This window comes from Chiloscyllium plagiosum, chromosome 40 (genome assembly GCF_004010195.1).
Source record: "Chiloscyllium plagiosum isolate BGI_BamShark_2017 chromosome 40, ASM401019v2, whole genome shotgun sequence".
Taxonomy (NCBI): domain Eukaryota; kingdom Metazoa; phylum Chordata; class Chondrichthyes; order Orectolobiformes; family Hemiscylliidae; genus Chiloscyllium; species Chiloscyllium plagiosum.
Window position 1 is genome coordinate 19,157,709 of NC_057749.1, and position 22,760 is coordinate 19,180,468.

Consider the following 22,760-nt stretch of genomic DNA (forward strand, 5'->3'; position numbering starts at 1 on the left):
GCGGTCCTTGAAGAAGGGGGCCATCTGTGTTGTACGTATTTTGAACTGGTCCTCCTGGGAGCAGATGCGGCGGAGACTAAGGAATTGGGGGAATGGGATGGCGTTTTTACAGGGGTCAGGGTGGGAGGAGGTGTAGTCCAGGTAGCTGTGGGAGTCGGTTGGTTTGTAGTAGATGTCCGTGTTGATTCGGTCGCCTGAGATGGAAATAGAAAGGTCGAGGAAGGGGAGGGAGGAATCTGAGACTGTCCAGGTGAATTTGAGGTCGGGGTGGAAGGTGTTGGTGAAGTGGATGAACTGTTCAACCTCCTCGTAGGACCACGAGGCGGCGCCGATATAGTCATCGATGTAGCGGAGGAAAAGGTGGGGTTGGGGCCAGTGTAGTTGCGGAAGATGGACTGTTCCACATATCCTACGAAGAGGCAGGCATAGCTGGGGCCCATGCGGGTGCCCATGGCTACTCCTTTCGTTTGGAGGAAGTGGGAGGATTGGAAAGTGCCCTGGATGCTGCCTGACCTGCTGCGCTTTTCCAGCAACACATTTTCAGCTCTGATCTCCAGCGTCTGCAGACCTCACTTTCTCCTCAATGAATGTAGACAACAGATCAGGGTGAGTAGGTTTCCATTTTAAAGTCATACATGATTTATTTTCTCACAATATTTTTATTTTGTAGTAGTCATAAAGCTTTGCAATAATGTAAACGAGGAAAAGTAGCAGCAGAGGGTTTTATATAACTCAGGCTGAGGCATACAAAATGGGTGAGCTATGGCTCAATTACTGATGAGAAGGTGAAATTGCAGTATGACAAGTTTATATAGACAGTTTGCATTATAAATGTTGACATAAGAGTTCACAATGTAAATTTGCAAGAGATATTTAAAGGTAGAAGATCTTTTAGTATGTTACCAGGCATTTGATAGGTTAGGGGCAAACACCAACTGTCACTTTTTTGTTTACATAGAATAATTCAGGATGGAAGGTCTGGTGTCATGATTCACTATTGTATATTTAGTGTTTACTTATCTTTACTGAGCTCATTTTAAATATAATCCAAAGCAATTTGTTTTCTTTCTGATGGTTGGTTATGCCAATTTATATGCTATTAAAAAAAAAACTCTCAGGGATTTGTTCTTGGTTATCTCAAAGCTTCAACCCTACTGAACAAGGGTTGAGATAGAGTTTTGGCATATTGCTTTGAGCACAAGTCAGGAGTGTGATGGAATACTCCCACTTGACTGACAAGTGCATCTCCAACCACACTCCAGCTCGATCCTATCAAGACAGGACAAGGCAGGTCACTTCATTGACACCTCATCCATGAGCTTCCACTCCTTCTACCACCAAATTTCAGTAGCAGCAGTGTCTATCATCTAAAAGATACACTGCAGAAAGTCCCCAAAGATTTTTAGACAGCACCTTCCAAACCCATGATCATTTCCATCTCAAAGGACTTGGGCAACAGTTATAATGGGAACACCATCACTTGAGGTTTACCTCTTGCAATCTTGATCTGGAAATATATTGCTATTCTTCACTGTCATTAGGTCAGGATCCTAGAATTTCCTTCTTCACAGAATTAGGGATCAACCTACATCACATGGTTTGCAGTGATTCAAGAAGGCAGCCTTTCTTGAAAAGCTTCACCACCCCTTCTCCAGGAAAACTAGGGATCAGCAAAAGATGTTCATTTTAAATTTTTTAAATAAGGGCATTATCGGAATCAACTTCACATTTATTCAACTGTTAGACTGATGAAGCTCCTGGACTTAATACAATCCATTCTACAGACAGAATGGGAATAGAGAAAACTCAGAGCAAATCCCACATTTAATGCAAGCAGGATTTATAGAAGCAGCAACTGCATGAGAAATGTTCCAGTGAATGAGAAGCATTTCTTGTTGTTTGTGAACCTGTATGGTAGAGAATGAACAATTCATGTTGAGATCCATGCCAGACTGTGTATCCATTGAATACTAATCAGTGTGCCTCATCCCCAGATCTCACCATAGCTTTTGGCTTCTTGGGGTTTGATATCCAGTGCTGGTGGGGATTTTTTTCACTCAGTTGCCTTTGGAAACAATATGTTGTGATGGGTCGGTAAATTCTTTGGTCTCTGGATCCCTGCGGAGAGTTTAATTTGTTCCTCATTACACCTGGCCAAGGTTGACTGATGTACACTGGGTAGTTCAGTTACGATCTAACCTTCTACATGTTCTTGAAATGACTATATCAATTTGAGTCATTTGATACATTGCATATTGTTAGAGGGCTTTATACTGTTAGTGAAGCCACCTGCGGTCACTTGGGGAAAATTATGTAACAATGAGTTAAGTGCAGTGAACAGTGAAAACAGTTTGTGTTGCTTTCGGCCTTGTGTATTTCTTTGGCCCTAAAGAAATGTCGGTGTGTAGACCATACCTAAGTTAATAGTGTCTCTATACTCTGCCTTTCTCTAATTTTAGTGTGAGAAAAGGTTAGTCATCGAGTCTTACAGCATGGAGGCAAGCCCTTTGTCCCAAACTGGGCCATGCTGACCAAAATGCAAATCCCATTTCCCTGCACTTAGTCCATATCCTTCTAACCTTTCCTATCCATGTATTTGTCCAAATGCCTTATGAATATTATTAATGACTCGACTCAACCACTTCCGCTCACAGCTTATTCCATATGCGGACCACCTTCTTTAAAAAAAAAGTTGCCCTCAAGTTCCCTTTTATTCTTTCCCCTCTCACCTTGAACTGTTGCCCTCCAATCCTTGATTTCACAACCCTGGGAAAAAGACTGAATGCACTCACCCTATCCATGCCTCTAATAATCTTATACATTTCTGCAGGTTCCCTCCTCAGTCTTGTATGCTCTTGGACAGTCCTAGCTTGTCCAACCTCTCCCTGTAACTCAGACCCTTGCGTCTGGCAACATCCTTGTAAATTTCTTCTACGTTCTTTTCGGTTTAATAACATTCTTCCTATAGCCAGATGACCAAAACTGAATACAATCATCCAAGTACAGCCTCACCGTCCTGTATAATTGCAACATAACTGCCCAACTTCTATACTGAATGCCCCGAATAATAAGGCCAGTGTGCCAAAACTGTCCTTCACTGCCCTGTCTACTTGTGACTACACTTTCAGAGGACTGTGAACCTGAACTCCAAGGTCCCTCTGTTCCACTGTACTCCTTAAGGCCATAAATTCATCATGAAACTCTGACCTTGATTTGACTTTACAAAATGCAAGACCTCACGCTTAACCATATTAAACTCTATTTGACATTTCTCGGCCCACTTGCTCAGCTGATCGAGGTCTTGTTGCAATTTCTGATAACCTCCTCAATGTTCACAACTCCCTCTATTTTAGTGTCATCAGTAAACTCACTAATTATACCTTGTACATTCTCATCCAAATCATTGATATAGGTAACAAACAGCAAGGGGCCCAGCACTGACCCCAGAGGTACTGCACTAGTCACAGGCCTCCAGTCCGACAAGCATCCTTCCACAATTAACCTCTGGTTCTACCATCAAGCCAATTGTGTATCCAATTTGCCAGCTCCCCTTGGATTCCGTGCGATCTAACCTTCCAGAGCAGCCTACGATGTGCAACCTGATCAAATCCATATAGACTACGTCTACCATCCTGCCCTCATCAACCTTTCTGGTCACTTCATCAAAGAACTCTAACAAATTTGATCTCCCACTCACAAAGCCATGCTGACTACTCCTAATCAAACCCTGTCTTTCCAAATGCATGTATATCTTATCCCTCAGAATCTTCTCAAGTGATGTACCTACCACAGATGTTAGGCTTATTGCTCTATAGTTCCCAGGCTTTTCTTTGCAGCCCTTCTTGAATGAGGGTATAACATTTGCTATTGTCCAGTCTTCCGGGACCTCACCTGTGGCTAACAATGATGCAAAGATATCAGCCAGGGCCCCTGCAATTGTAGACATTTTGATGGCAAACCCATTTGATTTAGGCCATATGAGCCCAGAAATTACTATTGGACATAAAATCATGATCATGAAATTGTAAAAGATTCTACTTCAAATCTGATTTTTCAATGCTGATTTCAAACATTTGTACTTACTTAAAAATTGGTCAGAGAATCCTTCTTAAAAATAAGCTGTTTCTGTTCTCTTAATGCTGAGCATGTTTTGGCCAGTGTATTATGGACCTAATTACTGTGAGGTGGATGATAGAGGTTTGGTTTTGGTCAGTTTCCACTTTCAGACAGGTGGACTGGTCCCTCTGGGAAGTACAAAGACAGTATGAGATTTGTTCTTTTTGACAGAGATTCGTGGTTGGGATTTGTTTATTTTAAAATCCAGTATCCCTCAAGTTATTGTTGCAGGTATTGATCACTAATTCATTCTAAATCTGTTCATTTCTCAATCTCAAGTTTTAGTCAAGGCATTGCTCAATTATAAATAAGCATGAGTCAAACTAGTGGACAGAGAGATGTTACATATAAAAAGTAGCTTTCATCCTCCACTATTCCATTCAGACTTGACATTTTAGATGCTTTCTGAATACAGGCAGTCCCTGGGTTTCAAATGGGTTCTGTTCTTGATTTCATTTGCAGATCGATTTGGATGTAAGTTGGAATACAATGCAGGACAATATAAAGTAGCTGCTTATAAGTACAGGAAGTGTTCATATGTCTGATCTTTAAAATTATATCCCTGTATGGGATTGCGTTTGTAAGTAACAGCATTCACAAGTTGATGTTCATAAATCATGGATCCCTTGTATGTTGAAATTTGAATGTGGTGGAACATTTTAATACATGGTAATCTGTCTCTGAGATTTCCTGAAGTAGTGTTAAGTACTAGTGATGTATAACAGGGAGAAGTGTGACTGCACAAACACACTCTCAGGAAATACATGATTGACCTGTATTCACCGTAGTAAGTTGTGCTTGATGGCAGGTGATAATATACACAAGGAACACCCCAGAGAATATTATGGTATTTTGTGTCGTTTCAAAGAGAACAACCTGCTACTCTGCTGTAAGTGTCGTATTAGACTGTATCTATATTTAGTGTCACTAATAATTAGTATTCATATAGTAACTCTAACAATTTGCAATGTCGTTAAATATGTCCATTTAAAGTGTCTGTGCAGTAGCACAAATTAAGTTTTTCCTCCCAAGCGTGACTTGGAAAGAAAATAAAACTTCATTTATATAGTGTATTCCACAATCTTCGGATCTCTAAGGGCTTTACAGTCAATACTTTTGAAGTGTTGTCACGTATGAAAAACTTTAAAAGAAACATGAGCATCAATTTCTTTACATAGAGTAGTTAGTGTATAGAATGAACTTCCAGAGGAAGTGATGGATGTGGATACAGTTACAATGTTTAAAAGATATTTGGATAAGTACGTGAATAAGAAATAAAGGCCAAGCGCAGACAGGTGGGACCAGTTTAGTTTAGTATTATGGTCAGCATGGACAAGTTAGACCGAAGGGTCTGATTCCCTGCCATATGACTCTATTACTTTCTGAACTGCAGCAACCAGTTTACTAAGAACAAACTCTCAAAGACAATAATGAATCATGTGTTTGGCAAGTCACAGAGGGAGTTACATTGAGGTAAATGGAGATGTATGTCATGATTTCTGCAAACTATCTTAATGGTGTAATGCCTTGGTGCTTTCTTGTCTGTAATCATAGAGGGTGATATTCACCTGAGATAACATTTCACAGTCATCTGGGCAGGTAAGACTTGTTGTGAACATGCAGAGTAAATTCTTTATTGACAACAATGTGGAACAGTTCCTGTTAGCCTGTCATGCTCTTTCCTCCCTTCCCATTGTGGAGTCTAAAGACTTGGCCAAGAATTTTGCACTGAAATTTGAAGAGATAAAAATGGATGAAAACAATGAAGTGTAGTAATGTTAAAACAGTTGAATAATGGGGCAAAGAGGGAATGATAGGTGCAGCATACTGTAGATCACACTGTCCAACAGAAGTCAATGGAAAATATTAAAGCAAACAGCAGCACTAGAAAGTCGAGATTGTAATGAGGGCTAGTTAGAACATGAGGGTATATTGACCAAATGAGGAGAAAGTGAGGTCTGCAGACGCTGGAGACCAAATACTAGCTGTAGAATTGTGAAAATCAGCTTGTGACCTGCAGGGAGCATGTTGCACACAATTAGGAATATACTGATTAATCAAGGTTTAACTTGGTTAGAATATACAGCAAGATCAATATTAACTGATTTCCAAAATAAATTGCAGAAGTTTATACATAAACCAGACTCATGATGTCAACAGATTGTGAAAGAAGGATATTCTTATCTATTGTGTGGTGAGTGCTCTCATCTAGTTCCATTTTTAATTATCTAATCATAGCCGAGAATCACGTGTAATTACTTCTGTCCACTCTCCTGTAATATTTCTGCTGTGCTCCAGGATTGCATCCTGCTTGTTAATATTGCTGCCGCATGGCGATATCATGTAAAAGTGCAGCATTAATTTTAAAATGATGCTGACAATATCCAGCTCTACCTCATCATTGCCTTTCTGGAATCCTCCACACTTGCTAAATTATCAGATTGCTTATCTGATATTCAGCACTGGATGAGCAAAAATTCCTTCAATTAAGTATTCAGAAGACTCTGTTTTCAGTGTCCATTCCAAACTCCCATTCCCTGGTTCATGAAAGTATTCCTCTCCCTGGCAACACTGAGACTAAACTATTCTTTCACAGTTTTGGTGTCATATTTGACATCAGGACGACCTTCCAACTCATCCTTGCTAATGCTGAGGCCATCTAATTTCATCTCTCTGACATTGTCTGACATTGCCTCTGCCTCTGCTCACCTATTGAAATAATTATCCATGCCTTTCTCACATTCTATCATTTGTAAACTTGAAATCACACAAAATTCCATTTCCCAGGTCGTGATTTATGTCAAGTCCTGTTCATCTATCATTGCTGTGCTTGAAGACTTACATTAACACCTGATCAAGCACTACCTTGAAATTAAAATTCTTAACTTTGGTTTTCAAATTGCTTCATGGCCTTGCTCCTCTCTATCTCTATAATTTTGTTTCGATCCACAAACGTCTCAAATATCAACACCTCCTGGATTCCTGAGCATCCCTGATTTAAACAACACCCTCATGTCATAGAGTCATAGAGATGTATAGCACTTTTTAAATGTTGCAATTGTACCAGCCACCACCACTTCCTCTGGCAGCTCATTGCATACATGTACCATCCTCTGTGTGAAAACGTTGCTCCTCAAGTCTCTTTTATATCTTTTCCCTTTCACCCTAAACCGATGCCCTCTAGTTCTGGACTCCCCCACCCCAGGGAAAAGACTTTATCTATTTACCCCATCCATGCCCCTCATGATTTTATAACCTCTATAAGATCACTCCCTCAGCCTTGACACTCCAGGGAAAACAGCCCTAGCCTATTCAACATCTCCCTGTAGCTTAAATCCTCCAACCCTGGCAACATCCTTGTAAATCTTTTTTGAACTCTTTCAAATTTCACAACATACTTCTGATAGGAAGGAGACCAGAATTGCACACAGTATTCCAACAGTGGCTTAACCAGTGTCCTGTACAGCTGCAACATGACCTCCCAACTCCTGTAATCAATACTCTGACCAATAAAGGAAAGCATACCAAACACCTTCTTCACTATCCTACCTACCAGCGACTCCACTTTCAAGGAGCTATGAACCTGCACTCCAAAATCACTTTGTTCAGCAATACTCCCGAGGACCTTACCATTAAATGTATAAGTCCTGCTAAGATTTGCTTTTCCAAAATGTAGCACTCGCATTTATCTAAATTAAACTCTCCATCTGCCATTCCACCACCCATTGGTCCATCTGTGGCTGTGTCTTCAGTTCCTGAGACCGCAAGCTCTGGAATTCACTCCCCATATGATTGTCCATCTATTCCTCAATTTCTTGCTTTAAGGCACTCTTAAAACCTACCTTTTTGACCAAAATTTTTTTCATTTAGCCTACCTTCTCCTTATGAGACTCTGTTATGTTTAGTTTAATCATGCTCTTTGAAGCACTTTTGGGTCTTTTTAATTTTTCCTCATGACAATATAAATTTTTGTTGTTGAGTGCTGCCGCTCAATGGGTCATGTTTAAGATGCCTTGCTAGTTTTGCAGAGTTCATAAATTTTGCTTTCTCATTCTGAAGTACATATTTTCATCCCAGTGCTCTCCATAAAGACAAGACTGCAGTTTCTCAATATTTTCGTCATGGTGATCACTCTCGACTGATTGTTCTTTGGCATGACTTATTTCATTTTATTGCTTCTTCCTGCAGTGAGTGCAATTATGAGAGGTTTGTATACATGTTAGGTCTTGGATCAAACTTCTTTCCCTCTAAAATTGCCAAAACATCAAATAAAGGGCCACAGGTGTTCTGTGTCTGACCTTCTTTATTAACCATACTTCAGTGCAGATAGTTTACATGTGTTCTGTAGTAGTTAATCTACCTCGGGGAAGGTCCTTGGTTCATTTGCTTTTTTTACCCCTTGTGGTCATGTCTTTTCAGTTGCCTGTAAACCTCCCATTTTCAGTTTCAGTGAGCAATATCATTATGTGGGCTCTAGCAGTGTTCAAAAGAAGTGGCTAGTTTAGCTGAAAAGAGACCATGTTATAAAGGGCAATATCCTAAACAAAACAAGCACTTGCAGCAAAGAAACACTGGGAGACCCTAATACTTTCATGGTGTCAACTATGGAACTCATTGACACTGTCACATTCCCAATTTGGATAGCCTGCAATGTATCAAGAACTATTAATTTTAAATATAGTATGCCACCCATTGTAAAGCTATTGCATCTGTAGCTTTTCCTGAATTGGAACCTCTACTGCCTTTCCCTTGCAGTTTTGCCTTTACAATGATGTCACATGAATTTACACTAGTCACTGTGAGTCAACACTGGTTTTTATGAAAGATTCCGATTTTATGGAATGGTGAACTCTTTATCTAGGATGCATCGTGGATGAGAAACTGCACTATGTGTGAGATCATTATATATACAGTGACTGATTTGAAAATTAGGATCTGAGGAAAGCAAAGACTGCTGATACCAGTACCCATGATACTTATAATTTATAGGTTTCATTGTGTGCATTTATAAAAATAATGCAGGTGCACTTGCTGAATCTCATTTACTTTCAATAATACTTATGTGGATTCCTGTTGTTGAGAAATGTCTGTTGTGTTAACAGTATCCAATGATTCTTCATGAGAGATAATTCTTGCTCCTCTACTCTGTCATTAGCAACAGAAGAAGCTTTCACTTTTGTTAAGATTTGAAGTTTGACACCTGGGAGCTGTTGCATGAATACAGAGAGAGTTGAGCTTGTGCATTCACAAAGCAGACAAGGTTCAAATTTAACTGGGTCCATCAGATGTGGTAGAAGTACATTTGAGTGAAACATCTATCTACCTGTGTCTTCTGCAGGGGGCGGGCAGGGAATGCACTAATGCACTGTGTTGTCCGGTGTTTGTGTCCATCATTAAGTTAAACTACATTTTATAGAGCTTAACTTTATTTTAATGTAATTTTCAAAAATATCTTTGAGAAGGCAAATGTGTGACTAATGTCGAAGGTTTATGTAAGTTCAGTAAAGTTGCAAGACAATTTCCAGTTAGATATGTGCATCCGAGGACTTGAAGTCAGAAAGGAAGCAGAGGTTAACAGGGTGTAGCCTGCACAAGACTTTAATGTTTATTCTCTTGCACTTGTACAGGCAGTGTTGAATTTTTAATAATACAGTTCTTCTTTACTGGTTCATTGAAACCAAAGTTCAGAATTCGGAAAAAGGAAAGAATTTCAGTACCTTGTTGTAAAATGTGAATGAGTAATTGAATCCTTACAATGGGTTACTCAATGAGAACAGATACACATGTTTCTCTCCTGCTTGCTAATTGTAATATATGCAGAGCACAGACTATAAGAGAGAGAACTTGCATTTATACAGCATCTTATGTCACTAGGAAGATAACATGACTTATAAAATGACTTGTTTGGAGCACTTCTGTGTGATTGAAGATTGTGTAACAGCAGCGAGGACTATAGGATAATATTGGAGTTCCCCTTAAGCGTCACCCACACTGCACTCTCCCACCCACTGTCTGAGTTAGATTGATCTTTCAGCCAGGAGTTTTTTAAAAAGACAATGTTATAACCACTGGCCAACTTAGGTTTCTAGGACTTGTGAAAGTTGATACGACTTTGTGCTTAAACCTCCTCAGAAATTGATATGCTTTTTAACAACTGAATCAAAGGAGGCTTTTTATTTTACAAAGTGTTGAAAGTACTTTGAACCCTTTTGCTCAGTATTTGAATATAATTTGCACTTGTTCAGTCCTCCATTTTTTTCACAATACTTCTGCAGCTGTTTCTCCTTTTGACCACTCCTTCACCTCCACCTTTGATATGCTTGTGGTCTCATTAAACAAGTCTTTATTCAATCCCATCTTGGTTGATTTTCCTGATGGTATCCCCCATCTCAGCTGTCAGAAATCCAGGGGGTGAACACAAATGAATTGGTTTGCTTGCTGTCTCTTAGTTTGACCTTCCATCACCAGAATTAGCTAAGCAACTTCTCAAGGTTCATAAGTTAACCCCATCTTATTTTAGTCACTCTCTTCTCCCCATTCACTTGATTTTCACCTCGAACAAGGAGCTCACATACATCTTTATCACTAAGGTGGAAACCCATCTATATAGTTGGCTCAGTTACTTCTTTTCTGTGATGCTGTACTTTTTCTCTTGCTTTTAAGATTCTGCTTAAAGTCCACCTGACTTAAGAGTTTTCTCCTCCCTTTGTTGTTTTGTTCTTTGGCTTCACTACGTTTCTTTGACCACACCTCTGTGAAGGATCTCAAATTGTCTCTCTATTTAAAAGATGCAATACAAATACATGGTGTTGTAAAGTAAATAAATTAATGGAATAAACAATTACATTGTGTGTATTTAATGGTCCACTTCCTGTCCAGATTTATAGGGCTCCCTTGAGTATGAACACATAATGAAGCGCCGACTGGATGAGCAGGAAACAGTTTATGCGCCTCAACAGCGTCGGATTGCAAGCAGCGCTGAAACGTTTTCACACCAGCATCGGGTGCTGGCCCCAGCACCCCCTGTCTACGAAGCGGTATCAGAGAATATGCAGCCCACTGCTGGCATTCAGTACTCAGTCGCCCCAGGATACCAGGTACTTTATTATCTTTGTCGGGAATTTTTTAAGCTGGTCTTTAAAGTGTGCTGCGATGGAATGTCCAAAAACCCTTGACACTGTAGGCAAGTTTAGATGGTAGTTTGCTACTGGTCTTTGTCAAGCACACATTAGTTCAGAGCTCATCTCCTGTAGTTTATGACTACATGAAGTAAACTGATTTCATTTTATGTTCTGGCCTCACTGAATGAAGTCCAAGTACTGGCTAATACAAGAGCATAAGATTAAAAAAATCTGATGAACTCAATCATGAATGTTTTCAATGACATGGCCCCTATTGTTCTATAATGAAGAGAGCTCCACAGACAACTGACCATCTGAGAGAAAAAAAATCTTCAATGTTTAATCCTCAGCACGAAATAATATAACGTTAAAGCATGAGCGGCACGGTGGCACAGTGGTTAGCACTGCTGCCTCACAGCGCCAGAGACCCGGGTTCAACTCCCGACTCAGGCGACTGACTGTGTGGAAAAAAAAATCTTCAATGTTTAATCCTCAGCACGAACTAATATAACGTTAAAGCATGAGCGGCACGGTGGCAAGCACTGCTGCCTCACAGCGCCAGAGACCCGGGTTCAATTCCCGACTCAGGCGACTGACTGTGTGGAGTTTGCATCCCCGTGTCTGCGTGGGTTTCCTCCGGGTGCTCTGGTTTACTCCCACAGTCCAAAGATGTGCAGGTCAGGTGAATTGGCCATGCTAAATTGCCCGTAGTGTTAGGTAAAGGGGTAAATGTTGGGGAATGGATGGGTTACGCTTCGGTGGGTCGGTGTGGACTTGTTAGGCCGAAGGGCCTGTTTCCACACTGTAAGTAATCTAATCTAAAGTATGAAAATAGACACTTTTCTCTTGATTCCAAACCCATTGCTTTGCTGTAAAAGTGGCATAAGTTGAATATCAAGTATTCTCTAAGTGTAAATTCACCAAAAAAAAACAATATTTGGCAAGTAAATTAGAGTGGAGATGAAGACTTTCTTTTGTTGTCACAATGAATTGTTATGACCTTGAATGCACTGCCTGAACAGGCGACAAAAGTGCATATAATGGTTGGGAGTTTATGAAACCATCAGAGATTGCTGTCATTACACCTCCAAATCAAAACATGAGTTCAGGGTTCCAATGCAAGTGCAGACTAACGCATATATCTTAAATGTTGAGGGAGTCAGTTTGCTCCTTTTTTGTGTGTGTATGAGGTTTTTTTATCTTTTACAGCTCTTAATATTGTTGTTAGGAACTCTATGAAAAGTTCTAACTTCTTCAGAGCAATATTTTTAATGGTGAGCTGAGCAGTATTCTTACACAACTTTAGTTTGGCCATGAAGGAGTTGTAGAAAATTAAGTTTTTTCATTATGATTCTGAAACAGTGCTTTCTAAATGATTTACAAAAATTGTAAATAAGTTTAATTTTTAAGACTTAAGACTTTTTTTAGCATAGCCTGACATGTTACGCCCCTTTTTTTAAAGTTTTTTCTGTGAAAATTTTAGAAAGTTATTTTCATTAGTGGTTTTAGATTCCTGTTTTGCTGTCTGTGATGACTTTGATGTGATTGACTGTTTAGCTTGATGACATTACTGCAGGGTATCTCACTGGGCAACACTACAGACAATCACACAAGAAAAGAGCTAAAGTTATCACCACAGGTTACTAGGGCTTTCAATGTAACTTTCTATGAGATCAGCAATGATTGCCTTTGCTTCAATGCTGAATTAAGACTAGCAGCCAGTAGCTTCCAAAAAGGATATATGATGTTAATTGGACAGCTCTTTCAAACCTTCTGTTCTGTATCATTGTGTTTTAAAAAGCAGGCTCTAACCATTAAAGGTATTTCTAAAAGATACTTCTGAATTGAAACTTTAATTTTGATGTTGGGGTGTGTGTGGTCAATAAGTACTTCAGTTGGTGGAGATTTCCATAGTTGTCGAGGCATTTTGCTTGTGGCTCTTATTTTATCTGGATCTGTTGGGGAGATCATTGAGCATGATACGTGGGAGTTCTTTTGGCGTTTTCTTTGATATGTAGTTCCTTGTATGAGATTGTGCTGAAGAGGACCAGGTTAATGCAGACACCTGCTTTAGAATCATAGTCAACCCTTGAAAATTTGCATACAAAAGGAAGCCATTTGACCCTTCAGTTGTACCAGCTCTCTGCAAGTGCAACTCACCTTTTCTACTACTCCACCTTTTCCCAATTTATATCTTTCTACTCTGTCTAGACTTCTCACTATTTTGCACCATGATCCTGTTGTTGTTCTTCAAAGAGAGCAGTCTCTACTTTTCCAATCTATCCATGTAGCTGTAGTTCTTCATCACTGAAATGATTCTTGTGAATCTTTTCCCTGTCCTCTCCAATGCCTTCACAAACTTCTGAAAATGTGGTATCTGGAATTGGAAAAATAAAAGTATTTATGTATTTTATGAAATCATAAATTTTATCATAAGTTTATACATTTTGAATGATAGCTTTTTTCCAAAGGTTTCCTTTTATTCATCGTCATTGAGGCTGAATAGGCTAGGGCTGTTTTCCCTGGAGTGTCAGAGGCTGAGAGGGGAACCTTATAGAAGTTTGTAAAATCACGAGTAGGGTGAATAGTCAAGTAGGGAAGTCCAAAACTCGAGGGCATTGGTTTAAAGTGAGAGGGGTGAAATTCAAAAAGGACCCAAGTGACAACTTTTTCATGTAGAAGCTGCCTGAGGAGGTGGTGGAGGCTGGTACAATAACAACATTTAAAAGGCATCTGGATGAATAGGAAGGGTTTAAAGGGATATAGGCCAAATGCTGGTTAATGGAATTAGGTTCATTTAGTAGCACTGCTGCCTCAGCACCAGGGTGCCAGGTTCAATTCCAGCCTCGGGTGACTGTCTCTGTGGAGTTTGCACATTCTCCCCTTGTCTGCGTGGATTTCCTCCCCGTGCTCCGGTTTCCTCCCACAGTCCAAAGATGTGCAGGTCAGGTGAATTGGCCATGGTAAATTGTCCATAGTTTTCGGTGCATTAGTCAGAGGGAAATGGGTCTGGGTGGGTTACTCTTTGGAGAGTCAGTGTGGACTGGTTGGGCCAAAGGGCGTGTTTCCACACTCTAGGAAATCTAATCAATATCTCATCAGCAAGGATGAGTTGGACTAAAGGGTCTGTTTCCATGCTGCACAACTCTATGACTCTGTGATTCAATGGCACAAGTAACAATAGTTGTGCTGTTCGGCATCGGTAAATTGAACTGACCCATAGCACTTTGGGAGCAGGTGTTGGTTTGCTCAGTTCTTGATATAGTTTGTAGATTAGAAGTTGTGTGTTTGCTTGCATCATTTTGTAAACTATCACTGAATACTTAGCACTCTAATGCACGGTGTGTCATGAGTTATGTTATCCTTTATGCTTTCATCCATCACACGTCACTTATAGCCTAAAGAATGGGCAAACTATCTCTGCCTGGATGCGTAAACGTTTGCTTTCGCACCAGTCATAGAAAGAAATCTGTATTCATGGGATGAATAGCGTGCTGATTTGAAAACAAGTAATGTGTGTTGCCACAGTGGAGAAATGTTGCATCTCTTTATACATGCAGTGAATTTACAGGTGTACTCCTGTTTTCAGAGTTCAAAAACCAAATATTCCTCCAGGGCATTTAGCAACCTGCTAATGACAGGTGGCTGTGTATGTGGATTGGTAATGTGACATTGCAAATTACTGTCTGCAGTTATGGCACATGTTAGCCCAAGCAACAGTTTATGTTTATCAAAGTCATGTCGAAGCAGTCTTCCTCCATTAACAAATTGGAGCTGAGGGGCTGTTCTTTTCTGCTTAACCCATGCCCCTTGCATGTCGTGTCTAAAATGAATGAATTTGGAATTGGCTGAAGATGCTTTTATACTATAATCGTATCATTGCAGTATCACACTAATGACTCTTGGCATTCCCTGCATAATATTTTACTGTCATCAGCAGTACAACTGGAAGCTGGTTAAAATCAATGAGTGCTCTTGTGGCACTGAGGTAGTGTCCCTATCTCTGAGCGAGGGGCCTGGTTCAAATTACACCTGCTCCAGAGCTGTACCATAATATGTCTGACCAGATTGATTAGAAAATATCTATTTCATTGGCTAATGTTCTACCCATCATCCTCCTTGCAGCCTAAGAACCCCAAAGGAGACAAGTTGTAGGCTGGCTGAGTGTATGGTCCACTTGAATATGTTACTGAATATGGGAAGGTGCATTCAAATCAAACAGAAAAAGGGGTTTGTCTATTGTGCTGCCTTTTGGATGTCTCCATTGTTAGACTAAAGAATCATTTAGCTGGTATGTTGCTGTCAGCCCTTTTAAAACATAAAACTAGGCACCAAAAAGTTATTTGCTTTTGTCAGGACTTCTGTCCAGTATGGACAAAGATCGGCAATTGGAAAGGTTAATATTACAGCTCATTTGAATCATTCATTCATAAAAGCGAATTAAATAGGAAATGACTCAAAAATCAATTCAGTGTTAATGCCCTAGGGCCAGTAGTAGCATCTGATGAGCAGAACCTCTGGGACATTGTGTGTGTGTGAAGTCTTTCCTTATCCACCTGTTCCTTAGCATATCTAGGGATGTGGAACCAAGCAAAATTAAAGCACTGTTTGTCTGTCTTCCTAAGATGTAAGACTGTGCTAATTTATCTGCAGTACTTCAACTTAGCCAACTCCATGGCTGCTTTTACTTACTTTCTGCTGTCAAAATCTAGGTGGTTAGTAGTTACTCAGTGAATATTGCAATTTTACAATACAGGCTACAATGCAAATACTTGCTTAGAGAACTCCTCAAGAATTGTGTGGTAGCCTCATGAATGAGTAGAAAAGATTAAGTTCACAGACAGACATTCAGCATACTCAATTTGCCACTTTTCAATTTTAGATTCATTTCCTGCAAATTTAATATTTGCTTCACAAAAATACACAAACTATTACTGTTCATAGAATCCTTACAGTGTGGAAGCAGGCCATTCGGCCCATGGAGTCCTCGCTGACTCTCCGAAGAGCATCCCATCCACACCCAATCCCCTACCGTATGGGTTTCCCTAGGTTTCCCATGACTAATCCACCTAACCAGCACATCCCAGGATACTATGGACAATTTAGCATGGCCAATCCACCTAATGTGCATGTCTTTAACTGTGAGAAGAAACTGGAGCACCCAGAAGAAACCCACGCAGACACTGGCAGAACTTGCAGACTCCACGCAGACAGTCGCCCAAGGGTGGAATCGAACCTGGATCCCTGGTGTTGTGAGGTAGCAGTGCTAACCACTGAGCCACCGTGCCATCCTGAACCCTGCCTCTTAATGGAACAGGATATGTGGTAGTAGCAACCCAGTCCAGTTCAGCACTTCTTGTATTTGTATGTCTGGCAAAGCAGTTATAGTTCAGTTGAAACGAACAGTCCATTGATCAGCTTCATCTGAGATATTGTAATTGGTTGTGATGCCACCAAGCATGGATCGTTCAGGCCACAAGTTCAGTCTCTGGGTGATGGTCTCATTTGGATAGCTGCAGTCACAATTTGACCTCTTATTTCACTTATGGAACAAAAGGCCTTATTTTCCTGGGTTGTCCTCAGACACTTGAGGATTATCCTGATTTTCTGCAGAATGTTGAAACCTGCAACTTACCACTTGTGTCCATAATTAGTTTACAGTTGGTGAAGCATGCAGTTAACCAGGAGGTCTAGAGTTGAGAGTTAGGGCTGTCATTAGTTAGTGGGGGTTGGATTCTGTTTCAGTAGGGACAGTGTGATTTCAACTGTGTGCATGGAATTTTTTTTGACGTCCTGTGTCAGTGGAAATGCTTCGTTGGCTCTCATAGTCATACAGCACGGAAACAGACCCTTCAGCCCAACTTGTCCATGCTGTCCAGGTTTCCTAAACTGAACTAGTCCCATTTGCCTGCATTTGGTCCATATGCCTCTAAAACTTTCCTATCCATGTACCTGTACAAATGTCTTTAAATGTTGTAATTGTACTTGCTTCTACCATTTCCTCTGGCAGATCGTTCTATATACACAGCATTCTGTATGTGATAAAGTTGCCCCTAAGATTCCTTTTAAATCTTTTCCCTCTCACCTTAAACCCATGCTGTCTAGTTTTGGACACTCTTGCCCTGGAGAAAAGACCTTGGCTATTCAGCTTATCCATGCCCCTCATGATTTTGTGTGGCTTTGCTTCCTTCCTTGTGATCTGATGTTCTGCAGTGATTCTAGGTAAATCCCATCAGTCCTTGCTGTTTTGTCTGACCTGGTTACTATCAGGGTATTGCGTGGTTATCACTTGGTTGCTCCCAGACTGGATGGCAGATGCCATGCTTTTTGGCTTGAGTATGTGAAGTCAAACAACTTTGGTTCCTGCCATCTGGCATCATTGAGGAAAGGGACGTGAAGAGTATTATTGCCACATCAGTGTCTTAATTTTCCCCATATTCCTCTTGGAGTAATTCACTTTCCAGGATCTTCAGGCAAGGCATTTTTTTTCTGGAGACCCAAGAACCGAATTTGGTGGTTGCCAGCATGAGGTGTTGAGTAAAGAGGTGTAGATCATCTACCATGAACATCAATTAGCCACTAAATGCCATGACCAGCTGTTTCTAGAAGCATGACACTCGCTGACTCCATCAATAAACACATTGACCTCGACTGGATATACCGACCACTGCAACGAGCAACCAGAACCAGTAACTGGAACCAGTGGGAACGAAACCAAATAAATTCCAACTGACATAGTAAAGCAGCGCTTCACAGGAGGCTCCACTGCACTGAGGGTGTCATCTAGAAAGGGGACAAAACATCTGTAAACCAGCATGGCAAACATATCCACAAAAACTGCGAGGTGATAGATTTTGGGGAGGGGTGAGATCTGGTAAGTGATAGTATCTGCAGTAGGCATCCTGACTGCCTTTTGCAGATTTCAGCATTTGATATTTATAGATAATTTGATATTTATAGATTTTACTACTGAGCCCAATTTCTAATGAGTTGTTGGCGATGTTCATACTGGGGCAGCATGACTGACTACTGACGTGCTCCTGATCGTTGCTTTCATGGATCATGAAGCAAAGATCAGGTAAGTAGTTGGCGGAATAAAATGTGAAAGGCTGCTTTGCATCATAGATTTGTTTATGCCACGTACAGAGGTCATAGAGATGTACAGCATGGAAACAGACCCTTTGGTCCAATCCGTCCATGCCGACCAGGTGTCCCAACTCAATCTAGTCCCACCTGCCAGCACCCAGCCGATATCCCTCCAAACCCTTCCTATTCATATACCCATCCAAATGCCTTTTAAATGTTGCAATTGTACCAGCCTCCAGCACTTCCTCTGGAAGCTCATTCCATACATGTACCACCCTCTGCGTGAAAAAGTTGTCCCTTAGGACCCTTTTGTATCTTTTCCCTCTCACCCTAAACCTATGCCCACTGCTGTCTTGCAGTGTTGTTGCTGGAGTATGTGCTGTTAGCTATTGAACTTACCAGTTTGGATGGTTAGAGGTTCTGCAGGTAGATAATATTGGATCACGTCATTTGGTGGCTGTAGAGGCTTGTCAAGATCAGCTTTTCTACTCTGGGGTTTAAATAGATGTCATCTAATTTTAGGTGTCATGTGTCTTTGGTGAGGCTTTCCTGGATCTAGGTGGCTATCCTGTATGTTTTATTATCCCTTCTTATTGTGAGTTTGTACTCGGCAATATGGGCTCATCAGCTGGAAAGGTCTGTGTGGTGCGTTTCCTACAGGGTGACCATGTCCACCTTCCTGTCCAAGGTACTGTTGGAAGGAGCTCAGGTCCGCCCGGATAGGCTGTTGATATTGAACCTCTTTGATAGCATTAGTTTGGAGATTTTCAGGTTGGAAAATTGACTCTAACAGGAGAATTGCATAGCAGCTGCTTACTCCCTCCCATACCACAAGTGACAGGATTTAATTACCTGTCACTGTCTTGAAGCTTGGGTGGTGAGAAGGAATATTTAAAATTGAATGGCATGGAATTCTGTTCTTGAATTAGACTCGTATCTGCATCAAGAATATGACAATGAAGTTTGACATTATCACATCAATATGAGAAATAGAAAAGCAGAATAATTTTCAGATGCTGAGACTGGGAAATGTGCACATTCAAAGGGATCTAGTTATCCTTGTACAAGAATCATTACAAAGATAAATTGTACATCAGCCTTTGTTACAAGGAGATTGGAATAGAGCAAAGAATTCATACCACAATAGGACTTTGATGAGGTTACACCTAGAATACAATGTGCTGCTTTGGACTCATTCCCTAAGGAAGAATACACATCCCCTCAAGGGAATACAACAAAGATTTTTGGGATGGTAGGTTGTCTTATGAAGAAAGTTTAAGTAGACTAGGTATGGAGATTAGCATAATGAGAGGTGATCTGACAGAAACGTATAAAATGAAAGGGCTAGTTTGGGTAAATACTGGGAAAAAAGTTTTTGACTTTTCTGGCAATTTAGAACATGGGGGTCAGTGCACCAAATAAGAGTCAATGTTCCATCTCCTTTCACTCCCCTTCCCTTCAACTTGGCTGTCTTCATTTCTGGGGATTGGCTGTCTACTAATATATATCACAAGCCCACTGACTTCCACAGCTACAAACTACACTACTCAACTACCTCACACCCTCCACCTATTAAAGATTTAATTCCATTCTCCTAGTTTTTCGATCTCTTTTCCACCCATCAGCCTCCACATTCAACAATCATCTTTCAACATTTTTGCATCCGGTACAATGCAATCACCAAACACATTTTCCCCTCTGTCAGTGTTCCAAAGAAACCATTTTCACCCCAAACACCTTCTATCCCTTTCTATGGTTTGTGGGAGATGTAACACTTACCCAATTATTTATTTCTCTCCTCACTGTCCAAGACTTCAAAAGTTCCTTTCAGGTGAAATAGTAATTTACTTTCAATTTAGTCAACTATATTCACTGCTAACAGTGCGGCTCCTCTATATTAAGGAAGCCAAGTGTAGATGGGTGGCGCCGTTGTGGAATATCTCTCTACTCCATATTTAAGTGTGGTTCCAAGCTTCCAAATATTTTAATTCAGCATCTTGCTCTCGCACTCACATCTCTATCCTTGCTCTGCTATACCATTGCACTGAAGCTAAATCCCTGGTTGGGTTCTTTACAACAATCATTAAATCCAGTAATTTTTGAAATTGGACCCTGCCTTTTATTTTTAATTCTTTTATTTTCCATTGCCAGTTTAAATTTTAATTTTTTTTTCCTTTTCAGACAGAACTGTTAATCGTTCCGGCATTTACGCTCACTGGATACTTTGTTTCTTCACTAGAACAATTACTACTTCCTTTGCCGTTTGTTCCAGGACATTTTTGCACTGTTGGCATTTAATCTCTCTCTCAACCTCTTCTTTATTCCGTTTTGTGCTTTCTCCAGCGCCCCACTTTTGACAGCATGAACCCTATCATATTTCAGCCACCCTACAGTTCTAAAGAATAGCCCTATTTGAACCATAACATAAACTCTGCTTTTCTCTCCACTATGTCGCCAGACTTACTGAGAAGTTGCAGTACATTGCATTTTTATTTCAGACTTCCAACATCTGCAGTACTTTCACTATCGGAGTAAGTGGCTAGCTATTTAAGACTGAGATGAGGAAAATTTTTTTCATTCCTAGGATTGTAGATCTTTATTGCAGAAAGTGTGGATCTTTGTAATTGAGAGAGAGATCAAGAGTTTTTGTGACTGAGATAATTTAGCAGTATGGAATAGTAAGGAAAGTTAGAGTTGATACAGAAGGTCAACCATGATCTTATGTGATGACAGATCAGACTTGAAAAGTACAGTTCCTACTTCTCAATTTCTAGAATGGGCTATTAACTTTCTGAATACCAATGCATATTTTCCTCTGCTTCTTGCAAATGCGCTGAAACTAGTTACCTGATGAAGCAGCAGTGCTCTGAAAGCTAGTACCTCCAAATAAACCTGTTGGACTATAACTGTGAGATTTTTAACTTTGTCCCACCCCAGTCCAACACTGGCACCTTGACATCATGGCTTTCCTAGTTACGTGATCAAGTCAAAGGTGACTTGCAATTGACTTTCACAATGCTGATCTTGCTTAAGAAGAGCATTTTAAAACAATATTTCCACTTATTTAAAAACAAGTCTGCAAGCTAATTTTTGGTTCAGAAGCCATATTCCATCTGAATAAACCTGTATTTTGTCAGGCTTGAGTTGTACCAGTCAAAGGGGTTGCAGAATGCATACTAAGACTACACCCACTGCCACCTAAAATTTGATTTTTGGGCGTGGGTTTGCTCCCTGAGCTGGAAGGTTCATTTTCAGACATTTCGTCACCACACTAGGTAACGTCTTCAGTGAGTCTCCGAATGAAGTACTGGTGGTGTAGCCAGCTTTCTATTTATATGCTTGGGTTTCCTTGGGTTGGTGACATCTTATCCTATGGTGATGTTATTTCTTGTTCTTTTTCTCAGGGGGTGGTAAATGGGATCCAAGTCAATGTGTTTGTTCATAGAGTTCCGCTTGGAATTATTGTGCGTACGTCTGTTCGGCTTGTCCTAGGATGGGTGTGTTGTCCCAGTCAAAGTGGTGTCCTTCCTCATCCATGTGTAAGGATACCAGTGAGAGTGGGTCATGTCTTTTTGTTGATGTTCATGTATCCTGTTGGCTAGTTTTCTGCCTGTTTGTCCAATGTAGTGTTTGTTACAGTTCTTGCAAGTTATTTTGCAATGTTGATTTTTATATTGAACGTTCCTATCTTTGTGATGGGGCTGATACTTTCTCCCCACCTTTCAACCCAGAAAGAAATGTTGTAGATCAGTGGAGCGTGGTGACTTTCTAGGTTCAGGGTGGAAGAAGAGCCATAAGCAGTGCCCAAACACTTCATTTTTTGGCCTGGGAAATCAAAAGCTATGTTACTCTGGATCTCTCTGCAACTGTTTCACATTCTGGATCAGTGGTGTTGGAAGAACACAGCAATTCAGGCAGCATCCGACGAGCAGCAAAATCGACGTTTCGGGCAAAAGCATTAAAGTAACAGCAAAGGCAGCATTTCTCTTTGGTAGTCCTTTGAAATGAGGATGATCCTTGCTCATTGAATGAACCTGCTTGTGGAATTTTTTAATATGAGAAGATGCTGTTACACGACAGCTATCATACCATACTGACTAACTAAGAAACCCATTCATTCCTGAAGAAGGGCTTATGCCCGAAACATCGATTTTCCTGCTCCTCGGATGCTGACTGACCTGCTGCGCTTTTCCAGCACCACACTTTTCAACTCTGGTCTCCAGCATCTGCTGTCCTCACTTTCTCTGAACTAAGAAACCCTCTCTGACTCTCAACTCCCTATCATAGGCATATTGGAAAACTTTCCTAGTTGATGGTCAACCTGTTTAATTGCATTTTGACACAATTCCTTTGGTCATCAAGTCCTGAGGTGGAACTTGATCCAAGAGCTTCTGGCTTTGAGGGATTCCTTTGAACAAAGGAACCAGTTCTTCCTTT

General features: G+C 40.5%; 1 protein-coding gene across 4 annotated transcripts in view; it reads left to right on the top strand.

Annotated features, from left to right (window-relative positions):
- sin3aa (SIN3 transcription regulator family member Aa) overlaps positions 1–22,760 on the top strand; it is a 125,293-nt gene that overhangs the window by 32,394 nt on the left and 70,139 nt on the right. For all 4 annotated transcript variants that reach the window (XM_043680523.1, XM_043680527.1, XM_043680524.1 and 1 more), the window contains one exon: positions 10,996–11,213. In XM_043680523.1, the coding sequence (XP_043536458.1) occupies positions 11,028–11,213 (186 nt within the window). In that variant the 5' untranslated portion in view covers positions 10,996–11,027. The remainder of the gene's footprint in view (positions 1–10,995; positions 11,214–22,760) is intronic.